General features: G+C 43.5%; 1 protein-coding gene and 1 long non-coding RNA gene across 6 annotated transcripts in view; one reads left to right on the forward strand and one right to left on the reverse strand.

Moving 5' to 3' along the window:
- The first annotated feature begins 2 nt into the window (after positions 1-2).
- Positions 3-21,400, forward strand: LOC118553436 (uncharacterized). The gene is made up of 4 exons (XR_004926032.2): positions 3-107; positions 16,687-16,859; positions 20,056-20,148; positions 21,133-21,400. It is a non-coding gene; the product is annotated as an uncharacterized LOC118553436 (long non-coding RNA).
- Positions 5,879-21,464, reverse strand: part of RSPRY1 (ring finger and SPRY domain containing 1) — a 45,867-nt gene continuing 30,281 nt past the window's right edge. For 4 of the 5 annotated variants that reach the window (XM_078063706.1, XM_078063704.1, XM_078063707.1 and 1 more), the window contains 6 exons: positions 21,142-21,285; positions 19,259-19,370; positions 16,435-16,537; positions 15,948-16,100; positions 11,158-11,262; positions 5,879-7,413 (listed from right to left, as the gene is read on the reverse strand). In XM_078063706.1, coding sequence (XP_077919832.1) covers positions 7,317-7,413; positions 11,158-11,262; positions 15,948-16,100; positions 16,435-16,537; positions 19,259-19,370; positions 21,142-21,285 — 714 coding nt within the window. In that variant the 3' untranslated portion in view covers positions 5,879-7,316. Of the gene's footprint in view, positions 7,414-11,157; positions 11,263-14,066; positions 15,122-15,947; positions 16,101-16,434; positions 16,538-19,258; positions 19,371-21,141; positions 21,286-21,464 lie in introns of those variants that run through there. The other variant, XR_013444414.1, reaches the window with a different exon arrangement.

Here is a 21,464-nt window from a genome sequence, read left to right on the forward strand (position 1 = left end):
GGGGTCCGGGCGTCAGTTACCCACAGCCCGGCCCCGCGCCCCGCCTCCCGTCACCACGGCCACCAAACCCCTTCTGCCGCCTCGCGCTTCCCGAGAGCCAATCACAGGTGCGCGCTGCTTGACGCCGGGGGTGGGGCAAAGATGGGGCGAGGAAGTGAGGGAAAGGGATTGAGAGGCGCTAGGGGAAGCCCTTTGAGACTCAATGGGACGCTTGCTTGGGGTTACGGGAGTGTTCTCTCGCTTTGTGGCGGTTAAATCTCACATTGCCCCCATTTTATGGAGGAAGGAATGGAAGCGAAGAGCCTCAATTTCTTCACTTGCAATTTGGGAATAAATTACAGGATTTAAGAAGATTAAATAGGGGGCGCCTGGGTGGCTCAGTCCTTGAGGTGGGACTCTGATTTCCGCTCAGGTCATGATCTCAGGATCCTGCGATTCATCCTGGCGTGGGACTCCGCACTCAGCGTGGAGTCAGCTTGAGATTCTCTCCATATCTCTCTGCCCCAACCCCTTGTGCTCTCTTTAAAATAAATATCTTTTTAAAAAGAAGATTAAATCGTTTAAAGTGGGTTTTAAGAGCACTGTAAACTGCAGATTTCTTGGGAGCCAATCCCTTAGCTTTTGAATCAGATAATGCAGACTCTGATTCTCAAGACAGTTACTCCCTTTTGTGGAAAGAAAGCCCACCGCAAGAGGTAGACGTCTTGTAATTTACATCATAAAGATAATAGTCACACAAAAGGATAATGTTCACATCATAAACATTATTTGGCATTTATTAGTTCCTTGGCTAATTAGGCAAGATAAAAGTTGACAATCACTGAATCAACGTAATCAGAAATCGGGTAACTTTGTTCCAGGAAAACTCCTCTCCCAAACTGCCAAATTTTGCAAAAGGATTCCCTAGAGCTGATTTCTCTTGATTGGACCACTAGGCGTTATGTGTCTTTGGTTGCATTATACCCTTGGGCAAAATGTGTGGTACATGTCTAGAGTGATTTAAGGTCTGGCTTAGGTTTGATCTGAGGGTCAGATGGCCAGCCTGAATGAACTGACATTTTGAATGGATATAAAATAGTGAAGGGGTGTCTGGGTGGCTCCGTTGGTTGGTTGGGCAGTCCACTCTGTTTTTGGCTCAGGTGGTGATCTCCGGGTCATTGGATGGCGCCAGTAATCTGCTTGTCCTCTCCCTCCCCCTCTACCCCTCCCCTGCTCACTCATGCTTGCTCTCTATCGCTCTCAAATAAAATTTAAAAAAAAAATAGATAACATTGGGTTCTGGAACTAAAAATGGTTACCAAGACATTGTTATATCCAGAGTGAACGAGATCAGTTCTCAGAGGTACTATAGTTAGCACCAAGTAGAAGACAGGTATCTATAAAGGTTTGCTGATTAACTAGACTGAATTACATTTAAGTTAAGTGCTGGTTTTGCGGCTCAAAGCAACCTCAGCATTTCCTCATGACCTATTTTTCTTTATAAACCACTTATTTCTTCTGGACTAAATGAACTTGCCCACCCTTTTTCTACTTCTAAATCATATATGGGATCAGAGTGGAGTAGGAGACTTGATGATTTCATCTGTTCTGGTTATCTATTGCTGTTACAAACCACCCCAAAATTCAGTGGCTTAAAACAACGATTATTGTGCTTACTAATCTGCAATTTAGGCAGGACTTGGTAGTGACAGCTAGTCTCTGTTCCACTTGGCATCAGTTGGGGCAGCTGGAATGGGGTTAGAGGAGCTTCTTCCAACATGCTCACTCACATGACTGGCAAATTATTGTTGGCTCTTGGCTGGGAGCTCAGCTGTGGATGTTTGTTAGAGGACTGGTAGTTGGCAGGGAGGGGGCTCCTCAGTTTCTTTCCATGTACGTCTTCCCAGGGATGCTTGGGTTTTCTCACACCATGGTGGCGGGGTCCAAGAGCAAATATTTCAAGAGACAGGAAGTGGAAGTTGCCAGTCATTTAGGGACTGGAAACTGGCACAGTCTCACTTCCACTGAATTCTATTGTCAAACAGACACAGAGCCCATCCAGATTTTAGGGGAGGGTACATAAACCTCATTTATATAGATGGGAGGGATGTCAAACAATTTGTGGCTATTTTTAATTCACTTCACCATGTCTGGCCTTTTTTTTTTTTTTTTTTAAAGATTTTATTTATTTATTTGAGAGAGAGAGAATGAGAGACAGAGAGCATGAGAGGGAGGAGGGTCAGAGGGAGAAGCAGACTCCCTGCCGAGCAGGGAGCCTGATGCGGGACTCGATCCCGGGACTCCAGGATCATGACCTGAGCCGAAGGCAGTCGCTTAACCAACTGAGCCACCCAGGCGTCCCCTTTTTTTTTTTTTAAGAGATTTTATTTTTTTGAGAGAGAGACAGAGCACAAGTAGGGGGAGGGGTAGAGGGAGAAGCGGACTCCACGCTGAGTGGGGAGCCCAACATGGGGCTGGATCCCAGGACCCTGAGATCATGACCTAAGCTGAAGTCACACTTAACCAACTGAGCCACCCAGGAGCCCCCACCATGTCCAGCTTTAGGAACAAATGGGCGGGGCGCCTGGGTGGCTCCGTCATTAAGCTTCTGCCTTCGGCTCAGGTCATGATCCCAGGGTCCCGGGATCAAGCCCCTCCTCAGGCTCTCTGCTCAGCAGGAAGCCTGCTTCTCCCTCTCCCACTCCCCCTGCTTGTGTTCCCTCTCTCACTGTCTCTGTCAAATAAATAAATAAAAAGTCATTAAAAAAAAAAGAACAAATGGGCATAAATAATAGGTACCCATTTACTCAGGCATGTGCCAGTTACTGTGCTAAACATTTATATAAATACATTGTCTTTTTGAAATACTTGAAACTCTGAGAAAAAAAGAAACTTCTAAAGGTTTTGTTATCTTGATCTTACAGATTAAGAAACAAAGGCTTAGAAGTACTTGCATACAGGTGATAAGTGGCATCAGGGAGCTGGAACTGGGTCCAGGCTTACTCCCAAGGCCATGTTTAACCGTCACGCTTATATATGGCTCCAATCCCTGAGTTCTCAAACAATACTCCTAGAAATCAGAACATGGTATTTTTCTGCTCAAGACAGAATGGTGGCCTTTAAAGGAAAAATTTAAAACTTACTTGGAGATACTAAATGTTTTCCATTAATAATCATTTCCTAAATCCTTTGATTGTGGGTAGAGCATTAAAAAAAATTTTTTTTTTAAGATTTATTTATTTGGGGGGCGCCTGGGTGACTCAGTCGTTGGGTGTCTGCCTCCGGCTCAGGTCATGATCCCGGGGTCCTGGGATTGAGCCCCACACCGGGCTCCCTGCTCAGCGGGAAGCCTGCTTCTCCCTCTCCCATTCCCGCTGCTTGTGTTCCGTCTCTCTGTGTCTCTGTCAAATAAATAAATAAAATCTTAAAAAAAAAAGATTTATTTATTTGGGAGGGGGAAGGGGCAGAGGGAGAGAATCTTCAAGCGGAATCCCCACTGAGTGAGGAGCTGGGTAGGGGGCTTGATCCCACAGCCAGTGAGATAATGACCTGAGCCGAAACCAAGAGCCAGACAATCAAACTACAGAGCCACCCAGGTGTTCCTACATTAAATTGGGGGCACCTGGATGGCACAGTCGGTTAAGCGTCCCACTCCTGATTTCGGCCCAGGTCATGATCTCAGGGTCGTGAGATGGAGCCCCATGTTGGGCTCCGCACTCAGTGCGGAGTCTGCTTGTCCCTCTTTCTCCCCCCCACCCAGCTCATGATCTGACTCGCTCTCTCAAATAAATAAAACCTTTAAAACAATTGTTTTAAGTGAATAAATAAAAAATGGCCAGTCTTGGAAAGAGCTGATCTTAGTTGGACGGTTTGTTTCCTGGATACATATTCAAGGTGTTGGAAATTCATGCAAGAGTCATTTTCTGCAAATGAAATTGTTTTGATTTCTGTGATTGAATCCTTGTTTCCTGGTTTGCAAATGGCACCATAACTTTACCTTGCTTTATTAATCATTCCAAAAAGATAGCAATTCATTAAAAACTTTTTTTTGCTAGAACCCTGGGAGCATTTACCCAATAAATCATTGGAGAAATGCCATTAACTTAATTTTTTTTCTCTGTGGTACAATATATCATCAGTAAAAGCCTAGCTTTCAATTTCTCTTAAAATGCTTACATGCAATGCAGAATATTGATCTACTGTTTATTCTCTTCCACATTGCTTGTTATTTCCTAGTTTTCTATATGGTCTTTCCCTTTGAAGCAGTTCCAAGATTACAACTTATGAACAAAATTCAAGGGTAGACTTCTAGAAAGCTAATAGGCTCCTGCATTCCTTTGATTTGTGACAGATTACCTATCAATGCTATTTTTCTCCACTGAATTTATAGGCCACCTTCACCACTCTGCTGGACTCCAAAGTCTCCTTACTGGACTATTTCCATGTTTTGCTTGTCCTCTGTCCTGCACCCCCCCCCCCAATCTTTTCCATTCTCCATATAGATGCCAGGGCTATCTTTTAAAATTATCAAAGCACTTCCATGCTTAAACTCTTTTGTTTTCTGTGGCACTTTGGATAAAATACAAAATCCTCAGCATGACTTCATGAGCAGTCCCCTGACCTCTCCAACACGGGAGCACACTGTTCTACTCTCTGTTCCTAACTTACGAGCTATGGGGGCCTCCCATCAGATCCTGAAGCTTACTGAGCTTTCCTCCTTAGTTAGGCCTTCACCTAGAATGTTGTGTTCCCATAGCTGTGTAGTCCTAGAAGCTTGTCCTCAGTCTTTCTGCCTGGCCACGTTCTACTTTTTCCTTGGAGTTTTTACTAGTATTACTTCCTCAGTGAGGTTTCTTCTGCCCCCTTCTGATGAAGTTTTAGAATATAAGTGAGGTCCGGAGCCGACGACCAAGAATTAAGACGTCTCTGGTGCAAAAAGTTGATTTTATTAAAGCACAGGGACAGGACCTGTGGGCAGAAAGAGCTGCTCTGGGTTTGTGAGGTGTGGCTGATTATATACTTGGAAGCTGGGGAGTTGAGGACAAAGCGGGTGTTCAGAAGGGCTGTCATATGCTAAAGAAGAGTCTCAGGATAATGGAGACCTGGCTGTTGTCAAGCCAAGGCTGTTTTTCCCTCTAATAAGGTACCAACGTGAAGACAGTTGGGAGTTTCCTGGAGGAATGTTACATTCCTCCTATCACATGTACTTGTCAATGGGCTTTAGGTTTAGAAGAAATCCAGTTTTATTTACATTTCCTTCTGCCTCAGCCTCCCTTAATTTTATGGAGGGGAAGGTGATGTTAGGGCTTCAGGAACCGAGTTATGGGTCTCTGGAAGTTAAGCTATTGGTAAGAAAGCTTCTTCCTTGTAAATCGCTAGGACATTTGTAAACTGAGGGAGACTCCTGTTCTGCAAGACTGTGATCTCTATCAGTTAACCATTTGTTTTTCCTTTAGGGCAGCCAGGAGTGCCTGAGGAATGTCACATATACCACATGGGGGGTGGGGGTGTAGGGTGTCAGCTTCTGCTTTGTCCTCAGCTAGCCTTCTGCTCCCTCATCACTTCCACTCATCTAAATTAAGTGCCCCTCGTTCTCTCTCGCAGTACCTTAATCTTTTCTTTTAAGGCACTAACAATTTATTAAAATAAACAGAAATTTATTGTCTTCTACCCACTATCAGACGTAAGCTCCATGCACAGATCTGTTTTGTATACCATGTAGGCACAGTGCCCAGAACATATTAGGTGCTCAATAAAGATCTGCGGGATGAGTAAATGATTACCCTTGCTTCTTAATTCTTTTTACTTGACTCTCTCCTACCCTGGAAAGTAGCCCTTAAAACTGAGAGGATGAGGTCTTAGAACCTTAGCAGTAGGCACCAATGAAAGTTGTGAAATCTTAGTCAAAAAGGCAACAAATGTTTTATTTCTTCAATGCAAATTACTGTATTCACCACAAGCTAAAGAAGAGAACATATATATATTTATATATATATTTGAATTTACGGAAGACTAAAGACATGGAAAAAAATCCAGCACCCCAACAAGTACAGCCAGGAAGGAAATCAGCTCTGTAATAGGACAGTTTAATGAATTACAAACAAGAAAGGGTGGGAAAGGAAGAAAAAAAAATGTGCATTGAGTTTAAGACACTGTAAAACTCAGAAGACATATTTACTATTCAAGTATAAACTCAGTAAGGACTTGGCATAAATTGAAAGGCAGCTGCTGAGGTACACCATTATAAAATAAGTTCTATGAATTTACAATTCTACCTTCCAATTTTCTGGGAGAAAAAACCAAACTCTTGAAGGTCTTCACCAGAGACCCTGAGAGGGATTAACACTTTTGATGAAGACATAGGCAACAATCCATGATTGAATTTACTCTTCAAAAACATGTATTTATTTAAAACAATAGGAATACGCGCTCTCAGACTGTCTTCTAAGAGTTTTTGAGACTGTTAGTTCAAGAGTTTCAAAGTATATTACCTCCAAAAACAATACTGATTAAAAAAAATTTTTAACAAAAAACAAAAAACCTGATTTGATGGTACCTTAAAAATACCCTAAATACCAAATTTTCTCCAGTCTAACATTGCAATTAATTTAAGAATTCCTCCTGCATTGTTAAAACATTTTTTCCTCAGAAAATGCGGGTACTGAAACCGGATAGAAACACCATGAATGTGAAAATACCACCAGTTTTCTGCAGTTAAAAAAAAACTACAATGTTCTTTGGAATCACGGAAATATAAAAAATTGGGTTTTTTCCCACAGTCTGTGCACCTTCTTTCAGGCCCTCCATGTTCCTCGTAGCATTGACCTGGGTGGTTCTAGTTTATAGATTCAAGTCTTGCAGTGCAACATCCACGCTTAACACACCACTGTCTCTCTGACCAACGGGGAGTTATGCTTAACCCAGAAATGCTGTTATTTACTTCTCCATAACGACTTCTGCCCCAAATAAAAACTTTAGAATGAGACAAAACATCCTGTTAAACAATCAAATACACCCAACATGGAGAATTCCGGTGTGGTTTCAGCACTCGGGAGGGCATGGTCTCCTATGGTTTTTCATGGAAGGACCACAGGCCTAGCTGTTAGCATTCAGCTTTCCTTGGCCTTAAAAGGAATTTCTCAGGGCTGGCAAGTTGGGTTAGATTCTAAGAGAATTTTGTCTTTGACAAACTACCATTTTTAGCATAAAATCTGGCCATGGCTATAAGTTTCAATGTGCGCACAATTGATTAGAGATGTTTTTTTTTTTCTTTGTTTTTCTCTTCAACATTGGCTGGAATTGAGTAGAAATAAGTCCGTGATGCCTCTTCACGTGTGTCATGAAATATGAGAAATCTGTCTGACTCTAGACACTATTTCTTTACGACACAACGGGCAGGTCTCCAGTTGCAAGGCACAATCCATGCACAGGTCACTGAGGAGAAAGATACAAGCGCTGGTTAGGTTAGTGCTTCCAAAGGGCAAACCGACAATGTGCCGACTCAATCTGAAATATTAACAAGTTCGTTCAGTGAAAGGGTAATCATTACACATGGTTAAAAAATGAACTAAATAGGGGCGTTAAGCGTCTGCCTTTGGCTCGGGTCGTGATCCTAGGGTCCTGGGATGGAGCCCCACATTGGGCTCCCTGCTCAGCGGGAAGCCTGCTTCTCCCTCTCCCACTCTGCCTGCTTGTGTTCCCTCTCTTTCTGTGTCTCTCTCTGTCAAATAAATAAAATCTTTAAAAAAAAAAAATGAACTAAATATATAAACCAACAATGAGTCTCCTCCCATTTCTGATCCCCCATCTTCCTCTTCTGGGAATAAGTACATTCTTCTAGAAAGTCTGTATGTACACAGCAAAAACTTATAGATGTGGATATGTGGGTAGAGACACATGATATTTTCCCAGACAGCTAGCCATTTATCCCAATATCAAACAGTCCATCTTGTACCGCAGAATTGACACAAGGCCTTTATATGTTAAATTTTCATTTGTATGTAATTAGTTCCATTTCTGGGTTTCTATTCTGTTCCACTGTTCTGTCATTCTTTTCATATACTGGGAGCAAACTATAAGCCTTTATTTTACTTTATTTTATTTTTTTAATGATTTTATTTATTTATTTGACAGAGAGAGAAAGAGAGAGCGAGCACAAGCAGGGGGAGTGTTAGGTGGAGGGAGAGGGAGAAGCAGGCCTCCCGCAGAGCAGAGAGCCCGATGTGGGACTCAATCCCAGGACCCTGTGATCATGACCCGAGCCGAAGGCAGACGCTCAACCAACTGAGCCACCCAGGTGCCCCATAAGCATTTATTTTAATATATCTTAAGATGTGGTAGGGTGGGTGCCCTCCATAACTCTTCTCTTTCAGAATTTTCTTGCCTTACATCACATAAATTAGCATTTTAAATTAGCATTTCTATTTCTAGGGGGAAAAAAAAAGGTTGACCCAAATTAAAATTAGGGTTTAGGGAAAATTGTCACCTTTACAATGCTGAGAAGTCTTCTAAGAACAGACCCATTTATTCAAGTCTCGTATTGCATTCTTTAGTAGTTTACAAGTTTTCTTCTTACAGGCACCACATATTTCTTGGTACGTATTCTTAAATAGCCCTTTTTTTTTTTGTAGTTTTTATTTTTTATTTACTCATTTAAGTAATCTCTACACCCAACAGGGGACTCAAACTCATAACCCCAAGATCAAGATTTGCATGCTCCACCGACTGAGCCAGCCAGGCTCCCCTGGTCTGGAGTTTATATAGAATCTATTCCCTGAAAGTTTGAAAGAATTCATTTGTGAAACCATCTGGGCTTAGTATTTTTGCCTGAGGGTGGGGTGGAGAGCAGTGTGGGTGCAAATGTAGCTTGGATAATCATCTCAGTTTCTTCTATGGTAATAGGAATGCTTAGATTGTCCATATCTTCCCAGGGTCAGATCAAGTCATTCACTTTAATTTCCTTTCTCTCCCCCCCCCCCCCCCCGCCACTTTAAAATTGTTGTTGCTGCTGAAAGTTGAGCTAAATTTTTTTTGCCGTTTTTTAAATTTTTTAAAAAATTTATTCATGTGGCCGGGGGTGGGGGGTGGGGGTGGGGAATATGAGCTGGGGAGAGGCAGAGGGAGAGGGAGAAACAGACTCCTTGCTGAGCCAGGAGCCTGATACGGGGCTCAATCCCAGGACCCTGAGATCATGCCTGAGCTGAGCAGACGCTTAACCATCTGAGCCACTCAGGTGTCCCTTAAATTTTCTTACAACTCTTTAAATTTCCTCTTCCAATCCTGTCTTGTATATATCTATTATGGAGACTGCTCATACTTAAGATACCTGGTTCTAAGTTTTTAGATTTCAGCCCCCATTCCTGAGTGCTTATTGTGTGCAAAACCACTGAGAATGGCCAGAGAGCTCAAAGATGAGTAAGACCAGATACTACTCTTTGGGATCTTAACAACCTCCCAGAGACAAAGATCAAAAACGGTGTTGAGATATCCATCCTTTAAACTTTGCATCTGCCTGTGAGGCTCTAATAACTAAAACCTTCAAAGGTGCTCAAACTGAGAATTTGGGCTGCAGAACTGATACCAAGGAACAGCCACAGCTGGAGTCGCTGTGCCTTTCTTTCAGAAGAGAAACTGGTACTGCGAAGGGTGAAAGGAGATCCACTGCTTGTACTTCCCTTAACAGCCAATTAGCTAACAACCCATTGCAAAAGTCAGCAAGGTAGAGTGAAGGGCCCAGGCTGAGCCACACCTGGAGGTGACAAACTGGGGTCCATCACTCCAGGCTCTGGACCCCCAGGAGACCTGGTGGCTAAAGCTCTATCAAAAGTAAAAGCAGGGCGGGGGGGGAGGGAGAGGGGGACGAGAAGGGCAGAGTATGGGATATGGTGAGTTACAGGGAACTGGCCTGGAACATCAGCCTGGGTACTGCTCCTCCACAGTCAGCACACATGCCTGGGCCAGGTTAGGGCCAGCACACCGCCTGGCTCCTTTTTCCGTTTCCAACCTCGGCTGGGAGGCCTTCTTGGGGGCATTTGTACTTGTTGCTCTTGCTGATGTTTAGACACTCTTCTATAGGATCCAGGCTGCCCTCTGATTCATCTCATACAACTGAAACTTGGTTAGACGGGAGGGAGGCACTGCCTTCTCAACGGTTAGGAGGGTAAACAGTAAGTAAACGAGGAGGCCCTAAAAACTAAAAGGGATTTCCCAAGAGGCTCATAAATGGTATTAAAACGTTTACATTTTGTGAGGTGAAAACTATACTAAAATACAGTACTGAGTAAACAAAATAAAAACAGGGGCGCCTGGGTGGCTCAGTCGTTAAGCGTCTGCCTTCGGCTCAGGTGATGATCCCAGGGTCCTGGGATCGAGCCCCGCATCGGGCTCCCTGCTCTGCGGAAAGCCTGCTTCTCCCTCTCCCACTCCCCCTGCTTGTGTTCCCTCTCTCGCTGTGTCTCTCTCTGTCAAATAAATAAATCTTAAAAAAAAACAAAATAAAAACAGAGGCCTTCCATTAAGCAGCTTCTTCTACTTCAGGTACTTTCTGGAAGACAGCCATGCACTCCCTGGCAAACTAATTTCTCATTCAGCCCACTTTGTATATAATAAACTTTAGTGAACAGCTATGGAACTAGAAACACTGTGTAGGGTCCAAGGGCAGGCAGCCCCAGGATGGGCCACAATGACATGCAGATTACTTTGAGCTGAAAACAATCAAGGTCCAAAAGACTCAAGAAGAGACTCTGACCTCCCTGCAACTGCCTAAAAAGAATTTAAATAGAGGACCTGTTACCAGGAAGAGTTATTAGCACACTAAGAAACTTCATCTGCATAACTGGGCAACCTTTGTTTTCCAAACATCCCCTCACCTTCCTGCTAGCGGCTTTCCTCCCCTTTTTACCCCCACCCCTACCCTTTCCTTAGCTTATGCAGACATACATAGCTCCTTTTGCCTGACTGTCTTCGGAATTTCGTGTCTGTGTGGATTCCCCATATGTACGAAACTAAATGTGATTTTCTCCTGTTAATCTGTATAATACAAATTTAATTCTGACTCCAGCTAGAGGAACTCTGGACAGAGCAGAATTCCTTCCTCCCCGACAACTATAAAAGCAATTCTAGAACAGGATGAAATTTTGCCTAATGTAATACACAAAAGAAATGACCAAACCCTCTTACCTGTGTCCACATGGCTTCAGTTGTGTGTCTGCTACTTCGTCACAACACAGGGAGCAGCAGTTTTCCCGGATACTGACTTGCTTCAACAGAGCAAGGCGCCTGTGCCTGAGTAGAAAGTGTAGTTTGAAACTTACTTGGTCAATAAATAAATGCGCCTATTAGCAGTGCTGCATATTAAATGCTTTGAAAATACTCTGTCCATGTGAAGTATACGATGTATTCCTTAAGTTCTGTTCAGTAAGGTTCTCACACGCATCTCATTTCAACCTTATAGTGAGTGATTTTCTATGGTAGAGAATGACGGAGGCATGGTCATTCCCATTTTACAGACAAAGGCATAATTCATGGAAATGATCTGCATAAGGTCACACACATGGTAAACAGATTCAGGAACCAAATTCAAATCTTTTGGTTCTCAGGCTAGTACTAGCTTTATTTTACCAGCAAATTTTCACTTTTAAGTCCTACAGCTCTGAGAGTTTGATGAAAAGCAGCAGGAGACTTACCCAAGAAAAATGCACACACACAAGTTCTTATACAATTTCAATGTGTTGGGATGCCTGGGTGGCTCAGTCGGTTAAGCATCTGCCTTTTGTTCAGGTCATGATCCCAGCCACGCATCAGGCTCCTTGCTCAGCAGGGAGCCTGCTTCTCCCTCTGCCTGCCGCTCCCCCTGCTTGTGCTCTCTCTCTCTCTGACAAATAAATAAATCTTAAATATAAAACCAAAACAAGGGGCGCCTGGGTGGCTCAGATGGTTAAGCGTCTGCCTTCGGCTCAGTGCATGATCCCAGGGTCCTGGGAGCGAGCCCCGCATCGGGCTCCTTGCTCAGCAGGAAGCCTGCTTCTCCCTCTCCTTCTACTGCTCCCCCTGCTTGTGCTCTCTCGTTCTCTCTGTCAAATAAATGAGTAAAATCTTTAAAAAACAAAACAAAACAAAACAATTTCAAGGTATTTATGATAGTCCAGCACAGACTCTTCTGGAAGCCCACACACCTCAGGTTAGAACCCTTGCATCACACTTTGACTCCGTTTGAAATAGAAAAGCAAACAGGCAGAACTGCTTTGTTGAAGGTGCAACCCTGACGCTGGGCAAGAGAAATGAAACATTCACTCTGTTCACCTTGGGCCAAAGCCTGGAGATTTAGCAGTGAAGAGAGGAGTAAAAACATATCCCCGCCTTCAGAGAGCTTACACTCTAGTGAAGGGAGACTAGAAAGAAACTAGGTGAAAAAGTAAAATATATAGAATTTTAAGAGGAGTATGAAGACAACGAAAGCAGGGAGGAGGATAAGGTAGTATGTACGTGAGAAGCAGGGAGATACCATTTAAAATATGGCAGCCACGGAAGGTGACATTTGACCTGAAGGGTGTGAGGGAATGAGACCTGTGGATATCTGGAGATACCATTTGTGATATTGTAATTTATAATAAATATATATTTGGTCTTCATCTGGGTTCCTGGCACAGAGGTCCTAAAACCCTGGAAATTTCCTAAGAGATGAGAGCAATACAGGTCTTTTGTTATGTTAATTAGACAACTTTTGAAAAGCCCCTAGTTAACCTAAGTTTTGGGCTGGTTGTCAGGGGGACCAACCTTGTAATTAGTGGGTTGGAACTTTCACTCCTCCCCCCACCTCCCAGGAGGGCAGAGGGGCTGGAGATTGAGTTCAATCAGTAATGACCAATGTTCTCATCAATCACGCCTTCATAATGAAGCCACCATAAAAACCCAAAAGGAGAGGGCTTGAAAATCTTCAGGGATGGTGAACATGTGGAGGTTTCGGGAGAGTGGCGCATTCACAGAGCATGGAGGCTCCTTGGCCTTGCCCTCTGCATCGCTTCCATCTGTTCCTGTATTATATCCTTTTATTGTCAACTAGTAAGTAAACTATTTTCCTAAGTTCTGTGAGCCACTCTTAGCAAATTAATCAAAGATGATGAGGAGATCATGGGAAGACAGCATCAGAATGGAGCTAATTGCTGGGTGGCCTTGGAAAACACACACTGGCCCATTCTAGTAGCAAGAATAGCAAGTGCAAAGGCCCTGAGGCTATAATCTGGTATGTTTCAGGAGCAGCAAGGAGGCCAAGGTGGCTGAATAAGGAGCATGAAGAAATGGGAGAGGGTAGGAGATAAAATCAGTGAAGTAATAAAGGAGAGGAGAGGACAAATCGTGTACAGCCTACTAGGTCACTGTAAGGATTTAAGCTTTCACCTTAAGTGAAATGAGAAGCCACTAGAGTCTTTTGAGCAGGGAAGGGCATGATCTGATTAAAGCCGTAACAAAATCATTCTGGAAGCTGTGTTGAATAGACTGAAGGGGGTCCAGGTAGGAACAGGAAACCAACTAAGGAGCAGGGTGAAAATAATCCAGGTGGGAAATGATGGCAGCTTGGGATGATGGTGGCAGCAGTGAGGGTGATAAGCGGTAGTTGGATTTGAGATGTATTCTGAAGGCACAGCTCCCAGGGTGTGCTGAGGGATAGGATGTAGGAAGAGCAGAAAGTAAGGTGTCAAAGATACTCTGGGATTCTGGCCAGGGAACCTGGAATGATAATGGAGTTATTAACAGATGAAGGAAGCCTGCAGTTCTACAATCATGGCCACTGTTGCTGAGAGGTGGAGATATGGTGCTTCACTGTACTGTTCTTGTTTTCTTTTGTGTGTATTTGAAGTTTCTCATAATAAAAAGGTTAAGAAGGGGAAAAAAGAATCAATGAAGGAGAAGAATTAGAGAGTCTATACAATATAGAACAATTTACAAGATCCCAGATAGTCACAGGGCCATGATCTACCATGAGGCCAGAAAGGAATATATGAGTAAACAAATACAAGCTGCATAGAAGCTTTTGGAACACTGGCTGAAAATATTAATGGCATAGAAAACGGTCTCAGGCACATACACACCTAATGTCACAACCTGCATCGAGGTGCAACTGGAAGGTTAAAGGGTGCAACGTAGCAGCAGGAGGTTTCTGCGGCCTGATCAGCCTCCGACTCCCGAGCCAGGGTTGCTGTCAGAGCACCTATTGCCATCTGACTTTTGCCAAGTTTAATTCTGCAGGGGCGGTTCCCTAAATGCTGGAGCAGTGCGAGCGGAGGCCGGCCTCCAACGGAATTCCTGGGGCCTGCCCTCCCCTTTCAGGGTGTACGTCACAAGGCAGGCCGCTTGCTGGGCGACATCCAAGATGACAGGCCAAGCAATAAAGGAACGAGGTACGCCAGACGAGCGAGGTATTACTTCAGACGATCACCAAGAGGAATTTAAAGTTCAGAATCTCTGTCAGGCACCAAGACAAGTTGAAGGGAAGAATGACCCTCAGGTCCCTGAGCCGGTATGTAAGTGGCCCTTCTGTTCCTGCTATATTACGGAGCTTCTGCTGTAGCAGGCAAAGCTGCTGGGTCACCAAGTGACATTTTCTGGTTCATCTGGAAACTGCTGAGCTGCTTTTCAGCCTTGAGACACCGAGTCCAAGGTGAAGCACAGCCCAGAAGGGCTGTTTACAGACCTGCTTTTTCAGACAAAACAGGAGCGAGGATTACAACATTGTGTTACAGATACCTTCAGGGGCATGACGGCTCAACCCTGGCTACAGCATGGCCAGTGTGGTCTCCTTGAGTGCTGGGAGAATCTCTGTCATTGATATAACCCGTGTGGCATGAGTAGCAGGAAGGCCCTTCCTCACACAGGCCCAGCAAGCTGTCTGTTAAAAAATGATAACTTTTGGCTCATATCGTGAAACAAGCTTCAAGTTGAGGTCATTACCAGGAAGCAGCTGGAGTCTTTCCCAGCTTAAGGAACAGATCACGTTCATCTCGTAAGGGAGGAAAGCAGGTATTCATCCAAGGAGATAATTAAGGCCAAGCACAATTTTTGGCAAAGAAGGGCTGTGAAATTTTATCCAAGATGGCATTCATTGTCCTAAGGGCTGCAGAACAGTGTTGGCATCTTTGCCGAGTAGCTAAACCCAACAAGAAATATGTTTCATTAAATCCCGAAGTTCAAAGCACATCTGTTAAAAGATGTACTTGATTTCCTAATATTTAGGATTTTTCATTGACATTCAGGTAGAGTTAGTTTGAGGGGCTTCTTCGTGTATGTGCATGTGTTATATTGTCTGGTTTTTATACCGATGTTATTTAGCTCATAAAAATTATTTGGAATGATTTCTTTCTGGGTTCTGTAACTTTTTTTTTTTTTTTTTTGGTGCGAAAAGGTGGTTTTATTAAAGCATGGGGACATTTATTAAAGAGCTGCTGTTCCAGGATTGTGAGGAGCAACTGATTATATAACATTTTTTTAAAAATTTATTTGAGAGAGAACGAGCACAGAGCGTGAGTGAGAGTGAGAAACAGACTCCCCACTGAGCAGGGAGCCCGAGATGCGGGGCTTGATCCCAGGACCCTGGATCATGACCTGAGCTAAGACAGACACTTCACCAACTGAGCCACCCAGGCACCCTGAGGGTTCTGTAACATCTTAAATAGTAATGAAGTTGTCTGTTACTTAAAAATTTGGTGGAAATCTCCTGTGAAACCACCTGGATCTGGTGTTTTTGGGGGACATACCTCTTACTTTGTTTCAGTTAATTTTGTTATAATAACTGGTTTGTTTTATCTCTTCTGAGATCTCTTTGAGTAATTTTTATTTCCTAGGAGGTCATCCATTTTACTCAGGTTTTCAAAATTATTTATAAAAAGCTGAAAAAAATCTCTCAAGGAACTGCTATTTCAGCTTCTCATGAGATGCATGTGAAAGTCTGCAGACAGCCTAAGCAGATTCCTTACCTTGGCAAAATGATTTTCTCTTCAGCTGTGAGGAAGGCGTAGTCATTAAAAGTGCTAAATTTCATAGATGGTGGATATTTGAATGGTTTTGCTCCAAAATTGAACTCACATTGTTGATACGACATGAAACTAGCTGCAGCAAAAAATCCAGATCTACAAATAAAAATGAGGACAGAGGTCAAGAGAATTCATGAAAACAAAGTAAAGCTCATATACACAAAGTGGCTTTGAGATGTTGTACCCTAGCAGAAAGGGTGACAGATTCTGTTCACTAACCTAGACAGGACTGTGACCCTGACAATATCCTGCCCTCATCTTCCTATATCAAACTTCAGGACAGTTGTAGGTATGATCAGATAGGCCCCCAGTGACTCGAAATAAAATGACTTCTCATCACAACTGACCACATAAATGGACAAAGTCTTTTTCTGGAGAAAAGTGAACTACATGAATCTACTCAAATTTTTGACTGAGGAAAGCTACTTACACAGTAGATGAAAAGACTTGCTTCTCAGGAGGCAGCTGGTTGCCATTTAAAAAGAAGATCATTTGCTTTTCATTCAAGTCTAACAGAAATCCTACTGTGTCTCCTAGAGGATAAAGTGGAACATTGTTAGGGTAAGGGTATGTACTACTGCCAGGGTTCTGCTCAGTGTCTCAAGGGTTAAATACATCACTGTATTAAATCTGCATCTGTAGCTATGTATTAACACATTCATCTTCCTTGCTTCTTTTGCAGCTGATCTAATATTTTAATGTACCAATAAGAAGAAAATGCTGCCAATTAATCTATGACAAGCCATCAATTATAAGCTGCATCCCAATTTCGAAGATGTTAAAATGTGGAAAAATGGCATTTTGGGATCAGTGAAATATGGCAAGGTCAAAATCCTGTGCTACCTTGCCTCTCTGGTGAGTTTCAACTCTCAGAGATAACAACTGCCCAAAAACATGTTAAAAAAACAAACAAACATTCGTCTTCACTCAAAAGTTTTTGCCTTTTAAACTGTCAAAGATAAGCACATGAAATTATACAGTGACGACAAGGAATATGGATACTCAAAGCTGGTGGAGGAGAATCTGCCAATAGATCGCAAAAGCTGTATCCCCCAGGCTAGAGAAGTTTCCCTTCGAGGGGTTTATCCTGAGAAAACCAGAATGGTTTATAATATTTTTTTAAATCATAATTTTAAAAATCACAGCACCACTCTCCAATCTCTTGGGGCATTGGTTGATAGAGTTTAATGATAAAATGGGCTATTGAAAAAGCCATTAAAAATAACATTATTTTGGGGCACCTGGGTGGCTCAGTGAGTTAAGCATCTGCCTTTGGCTCAGGTCACGATCCCAGGGTCCTGGGATCAAGCCCCGCATTGGGCTCCCTGCTCAGCGGGGAGCCTGCTTCTCCTTCTCCCTCTGCCGCTTCCCTTGCTTGTGCTCTCTTCTCTCTGTCTCTCTCTCAAATAAATAAAATCTTTAAAAATAATGTTATTTAATAACCTGCAAAACTTCAAGGCATATGAATATAACAAGAGCAAAAAATACATACACCAAATTTTAAGTGTTTAAAAAAAATTACGAGGGATTTTCATTTTGCTTTCCCCCCCCTATTTTCCAAATTTTTATGCTAAACATATTACTTCAGTAATCCTTTTAAAAATTATTAAAACCCCAAATGAGGCAATCTTTGAGGACAGTGCCTCCATCTTACGGTCTGCTAAACGGAGAGGCTTTGTGTTCCCTTAAGAACCCGCCTGTTAAGAGGAGGGCTTATATAGGCTTCTCAGGTTTCCTCTTTTCCCACACTATCAATGGAGCTAATTAAGTGGAGCCATCCCCTCACAGGAGTGGTCAGATTCCTGTTCTCTTAGCATGCCTGAAAATTCAGTTGACATCTATAATGCTGATCAGGGCATGAAACCAAAAGAGAGATGCTTGGAGAAGGAGCTGGGTTCTCTCCCCTATACTGTTCAAAGCCGGGAGTATAATCTTTCCAGAGGTTCCATCCCCTACCATATGGCTCTACATCTTCAGAACGAAGTGGGGCCACCAGAAGGCCCTCCAAGAATACCATCCTCCAGTGCAGTGGGGCCATAGCGGGGAGGGGGGGGGGGGGGGAAACACCTGTTTTCTCTGTATTTAGTTCGGGGTAAAAAGACTCAATAATCTAACCCTTTAACAAACTGCATGGCTATAACTTTGCTGCTTGAATCTTTCCTTAATAAATATTTTCCTGGGTCTAAGGCCTTGGACAGAATGAACACCTGAATGGGGCAAAAGAGATCGTAAGGTAAGTTGATAAGATACATTCCTGCTAAAATCCTAGAGCCATGATTAAGAGTCCTGGCAGCATGTGCCCCTGCTGCATCACCCCAAGCCTGATGTCTGGAGAATGGAAGCTGGGCAGGTGTGTTTGAGGCTGAAAGTGCTCAAATGGTCCTTAAAAGCTGCTCTAGAGGGGACCAGAATGTGGCCACTGAAGAGTGCCTATTCCCATCTGGTCTCTGAAAAATCCTCATTTTACCGGCATTACAATGTCAGCATCCTCCCAGCGTATCTCCCTGGATGCTCTGATGCAAGCATGTACCCAGAGGGGCGCCTGGCTGGCTCAGTCAATGGAACTTGCTACTCTTGCTGTCGGGGTTGTGAGTTCGAGGAAACTAGAATTCATATTTATCTTTTTTTTTCTTTTAAGATTTTATTTATTTATTTGACAGAGAGACAGAGCCAGAGAGCACAAGTGGAGGGAATGGCAGAGGGAGAGGGAGAAGCAGGCTCTGCACCGAGCAGGGAGCCCGATGCAGGGCCTGATCCCAGGACCCTGGGATCATGAACTGAGCTGAAGGCAGACGCTTAACCATCTGAGCCACCCAGGCACCCCCTTTTTTTTTTAAGATTTTATTTATTTATTTGAGAGTGAGCGAGACAGAGAGAAAGAGCAAAGCAGGGGGGAGGGGCAGAGGGCAAAGCAGACTCCCTGCTGAGCAGGGAGCCCAATGCGGGGCTCGATCCCAGGACTCTGGGATTATGACCTGAGCCACCCAGGCACCCTGAATTCATATTAATCTTATCATTTCCCCCACTAAATTAAGAATTTTATAGTCCGAAATGGTTTTGCTAAAGGAAGGGCCCCACCAGAGGTGAACTTATCAGGAGAATACTGTTCACATCCATGACAGGGAATACAAAGGTTCATATCCCTTTTCACATTAAATCTTCCATTAAAATATTTTAAGGCCTAACATAATAGATGCCTCATCATACCCAGATGTCTTCACTTAGTTGATAAATTCACAGAGAGGAACGAATACCTTCTCTCCAGCACGGGTGTAGGTGAGGCTTGCTTCTGGCATTGTACCAAATCAGCTGCCGGCAGCCGTCGTACGCGCAGGAGTATTCGTCGTCCCCGATGCCGTAGCCTTCCTGGAGGGAGACAGGGCCCAGAAGATTAGCAAGCTCTGCCTGCTATGTTCTGGGAAAAGTGTCTTTCGTAACCATCAACCTGGTGGCTGGAATTCGAAGCTTTTTGGATGAAGGAAGCCTATGGTTCTTGGAAGATACCAAAATTCTGACCTCAAGGCCTGGTTCTCTGTGACTAGATCATGACTTCACCACCAAATACCTCCCAAGTTTCACATGTGTTAGTTCACTGAATCTTCACTAACCCCTCTGAGGCTGGTGGCATTATACCCCACTTTAAGAGGAAATAAAGGCTCCGAGAGGTCAACCATGTTGCCAAGGACAAATCATTACTCAGAAAGTCAAGTCTGGATGCTGGAATCTTCTGATTCCAAGACTGGTGTGCTTTCCACTTCATTGTAGCTGGGCAAACATCTTTCTTGCATGTAGTAGACTTCACAACAACCACATGCTCAGAAATTTCAAAACTGGAGGCAAGAGAAAGGTTAGAGTGGATGACCAGCTAATAGTTATTCTGAGGTGGGCTTAACTGGAGCATCATATAGGTCCTTGGCAGCTTTTATTACTTACTGCCTTTTAATTATTTCACAGTTATTTTATTGTTAAAAGAGTGGATGGGATCTTAAATTATTTTAAGTGCTTTTTTTTTTAAAGATTTTATTAATTATTAATTGGCACTGTTCTCCAGACCCATGTACTTCTGACTTCATGGTGCCACAATCAAGCCCCACGCTTCCAGGTTTTAATTAAGGCCCAGTCAAAGAGGAGGCCCTTCATCAGGGTAAGTTCCCAACGAAAGCAAGAGCAGTCTGGGGTCTAGTTTTCTATCCTGGACAAGAATTGACCTCTCTACTGGTCCCCTTCCTCCAGTTGTCTCTCCAGCAAGGAGTTTGGCAAAACGCTATGCACAATTCCAAGATGCTATACAGCCTCGCTGGAAGGGCCCCTTCCAAAACTATGCTTCTGGCAGGCAGGCTCAGTTTGGTTCACTTCTAAAACCTATCCTAGGACCTTACATATGGGAGACTATTGTTTAGATTAACAAAATAATCCAAGGGGTTTTCCCAGTTCAAAGGGTAAAACTCCTATGTCCATTAAGAGTCCAAATCAAAACTGGATTAATTCCAAACAGCTTAAAACTGGAATAACACAAGAAAGCTATTCAGGCTGACATCTGAAGGGTATATATTGGCAAGAAATCAACATCTATAGGAAAGGGAGGAACCCCAGCCTCTGATACTCAAGTCGCGGTAGATGAATCCTGCTTCCTCTAGTGGGTTTCTTCTTCCCTCTTTACGTGACCGCTTTCTATAACAAAAGATAAATGCTAAATATTGAAAACAAATGTGCCTACTAGTTACAAAGTAAAAGTCAAGTAAAAGAAGTCAAGCCAACATTTAGTATTTTATGAAAGGAAGAGAATTCCTACAAAGTTCTTACAGCTTAAATGCAAGGTAAAAGTCATCACGGGTTCCAATATAAAAACTGAGCCAGAGATGTGGCTGGCACCGGAGGAGGGCCTACAAAGACAAAGGACACAGCCAACCTCTAGGTGCAAACTTAAAACTCGGGGGAAAAAAAAACCGAGGGGCGATTTCCCTTGTGTTTTCCTATTTCTGAACCGGGTTAGCAAACCCTTGTGTCGGATCTGGCAGCATGTGGTTCAGCCCGAGAAATGATCATTGTGCAAACCCATCTGGAAAATTTGTGTCCTCCACCCACTCGCCAAAAAACTGCTGTTGTCCCCATTTACACCGTTCTCTAGGGTACTCACGTGATTGAGAAATTTGCTGTCTCGTGTGGCCCAGCCGATCTGCATGACACCAGAAGTGATCACGGTGACTTCGTAGTACCACACCCCGGCATCCACGCAAAAGGTGCAACGCACGCTTTCAAACGAGGAGGCATCACAGCGAGCCTGGCAAAACCAAAGCGTGCGACAGCCCACCGTCAATGCCTGAAGACCATGGAAGTTAAGTGACTGCCTAGACGTGGAATGTCCTTTTCCTTATTAAAGCTTCAGGTGGACGGTCGTTTCCTTCTCTGTGCATCCTCAGTGATACGAAGTACAAAACAGAAAGAAGCATGCTCTCTCTT

The sequence above is a fragment of the Halichoerus grypus genome, chromosome 15 (assembly GCF_964656455.1).
Source record: "Halichoerus grypus chromosome 15, mHalGry1.hap1.1, whole genome shotgun sequence".
NCBI lineage: Eukaryota > Metazoa > Chordata > Mammalia > Carnivora > Phocidae > Halichoerus > Halichoerus grypus.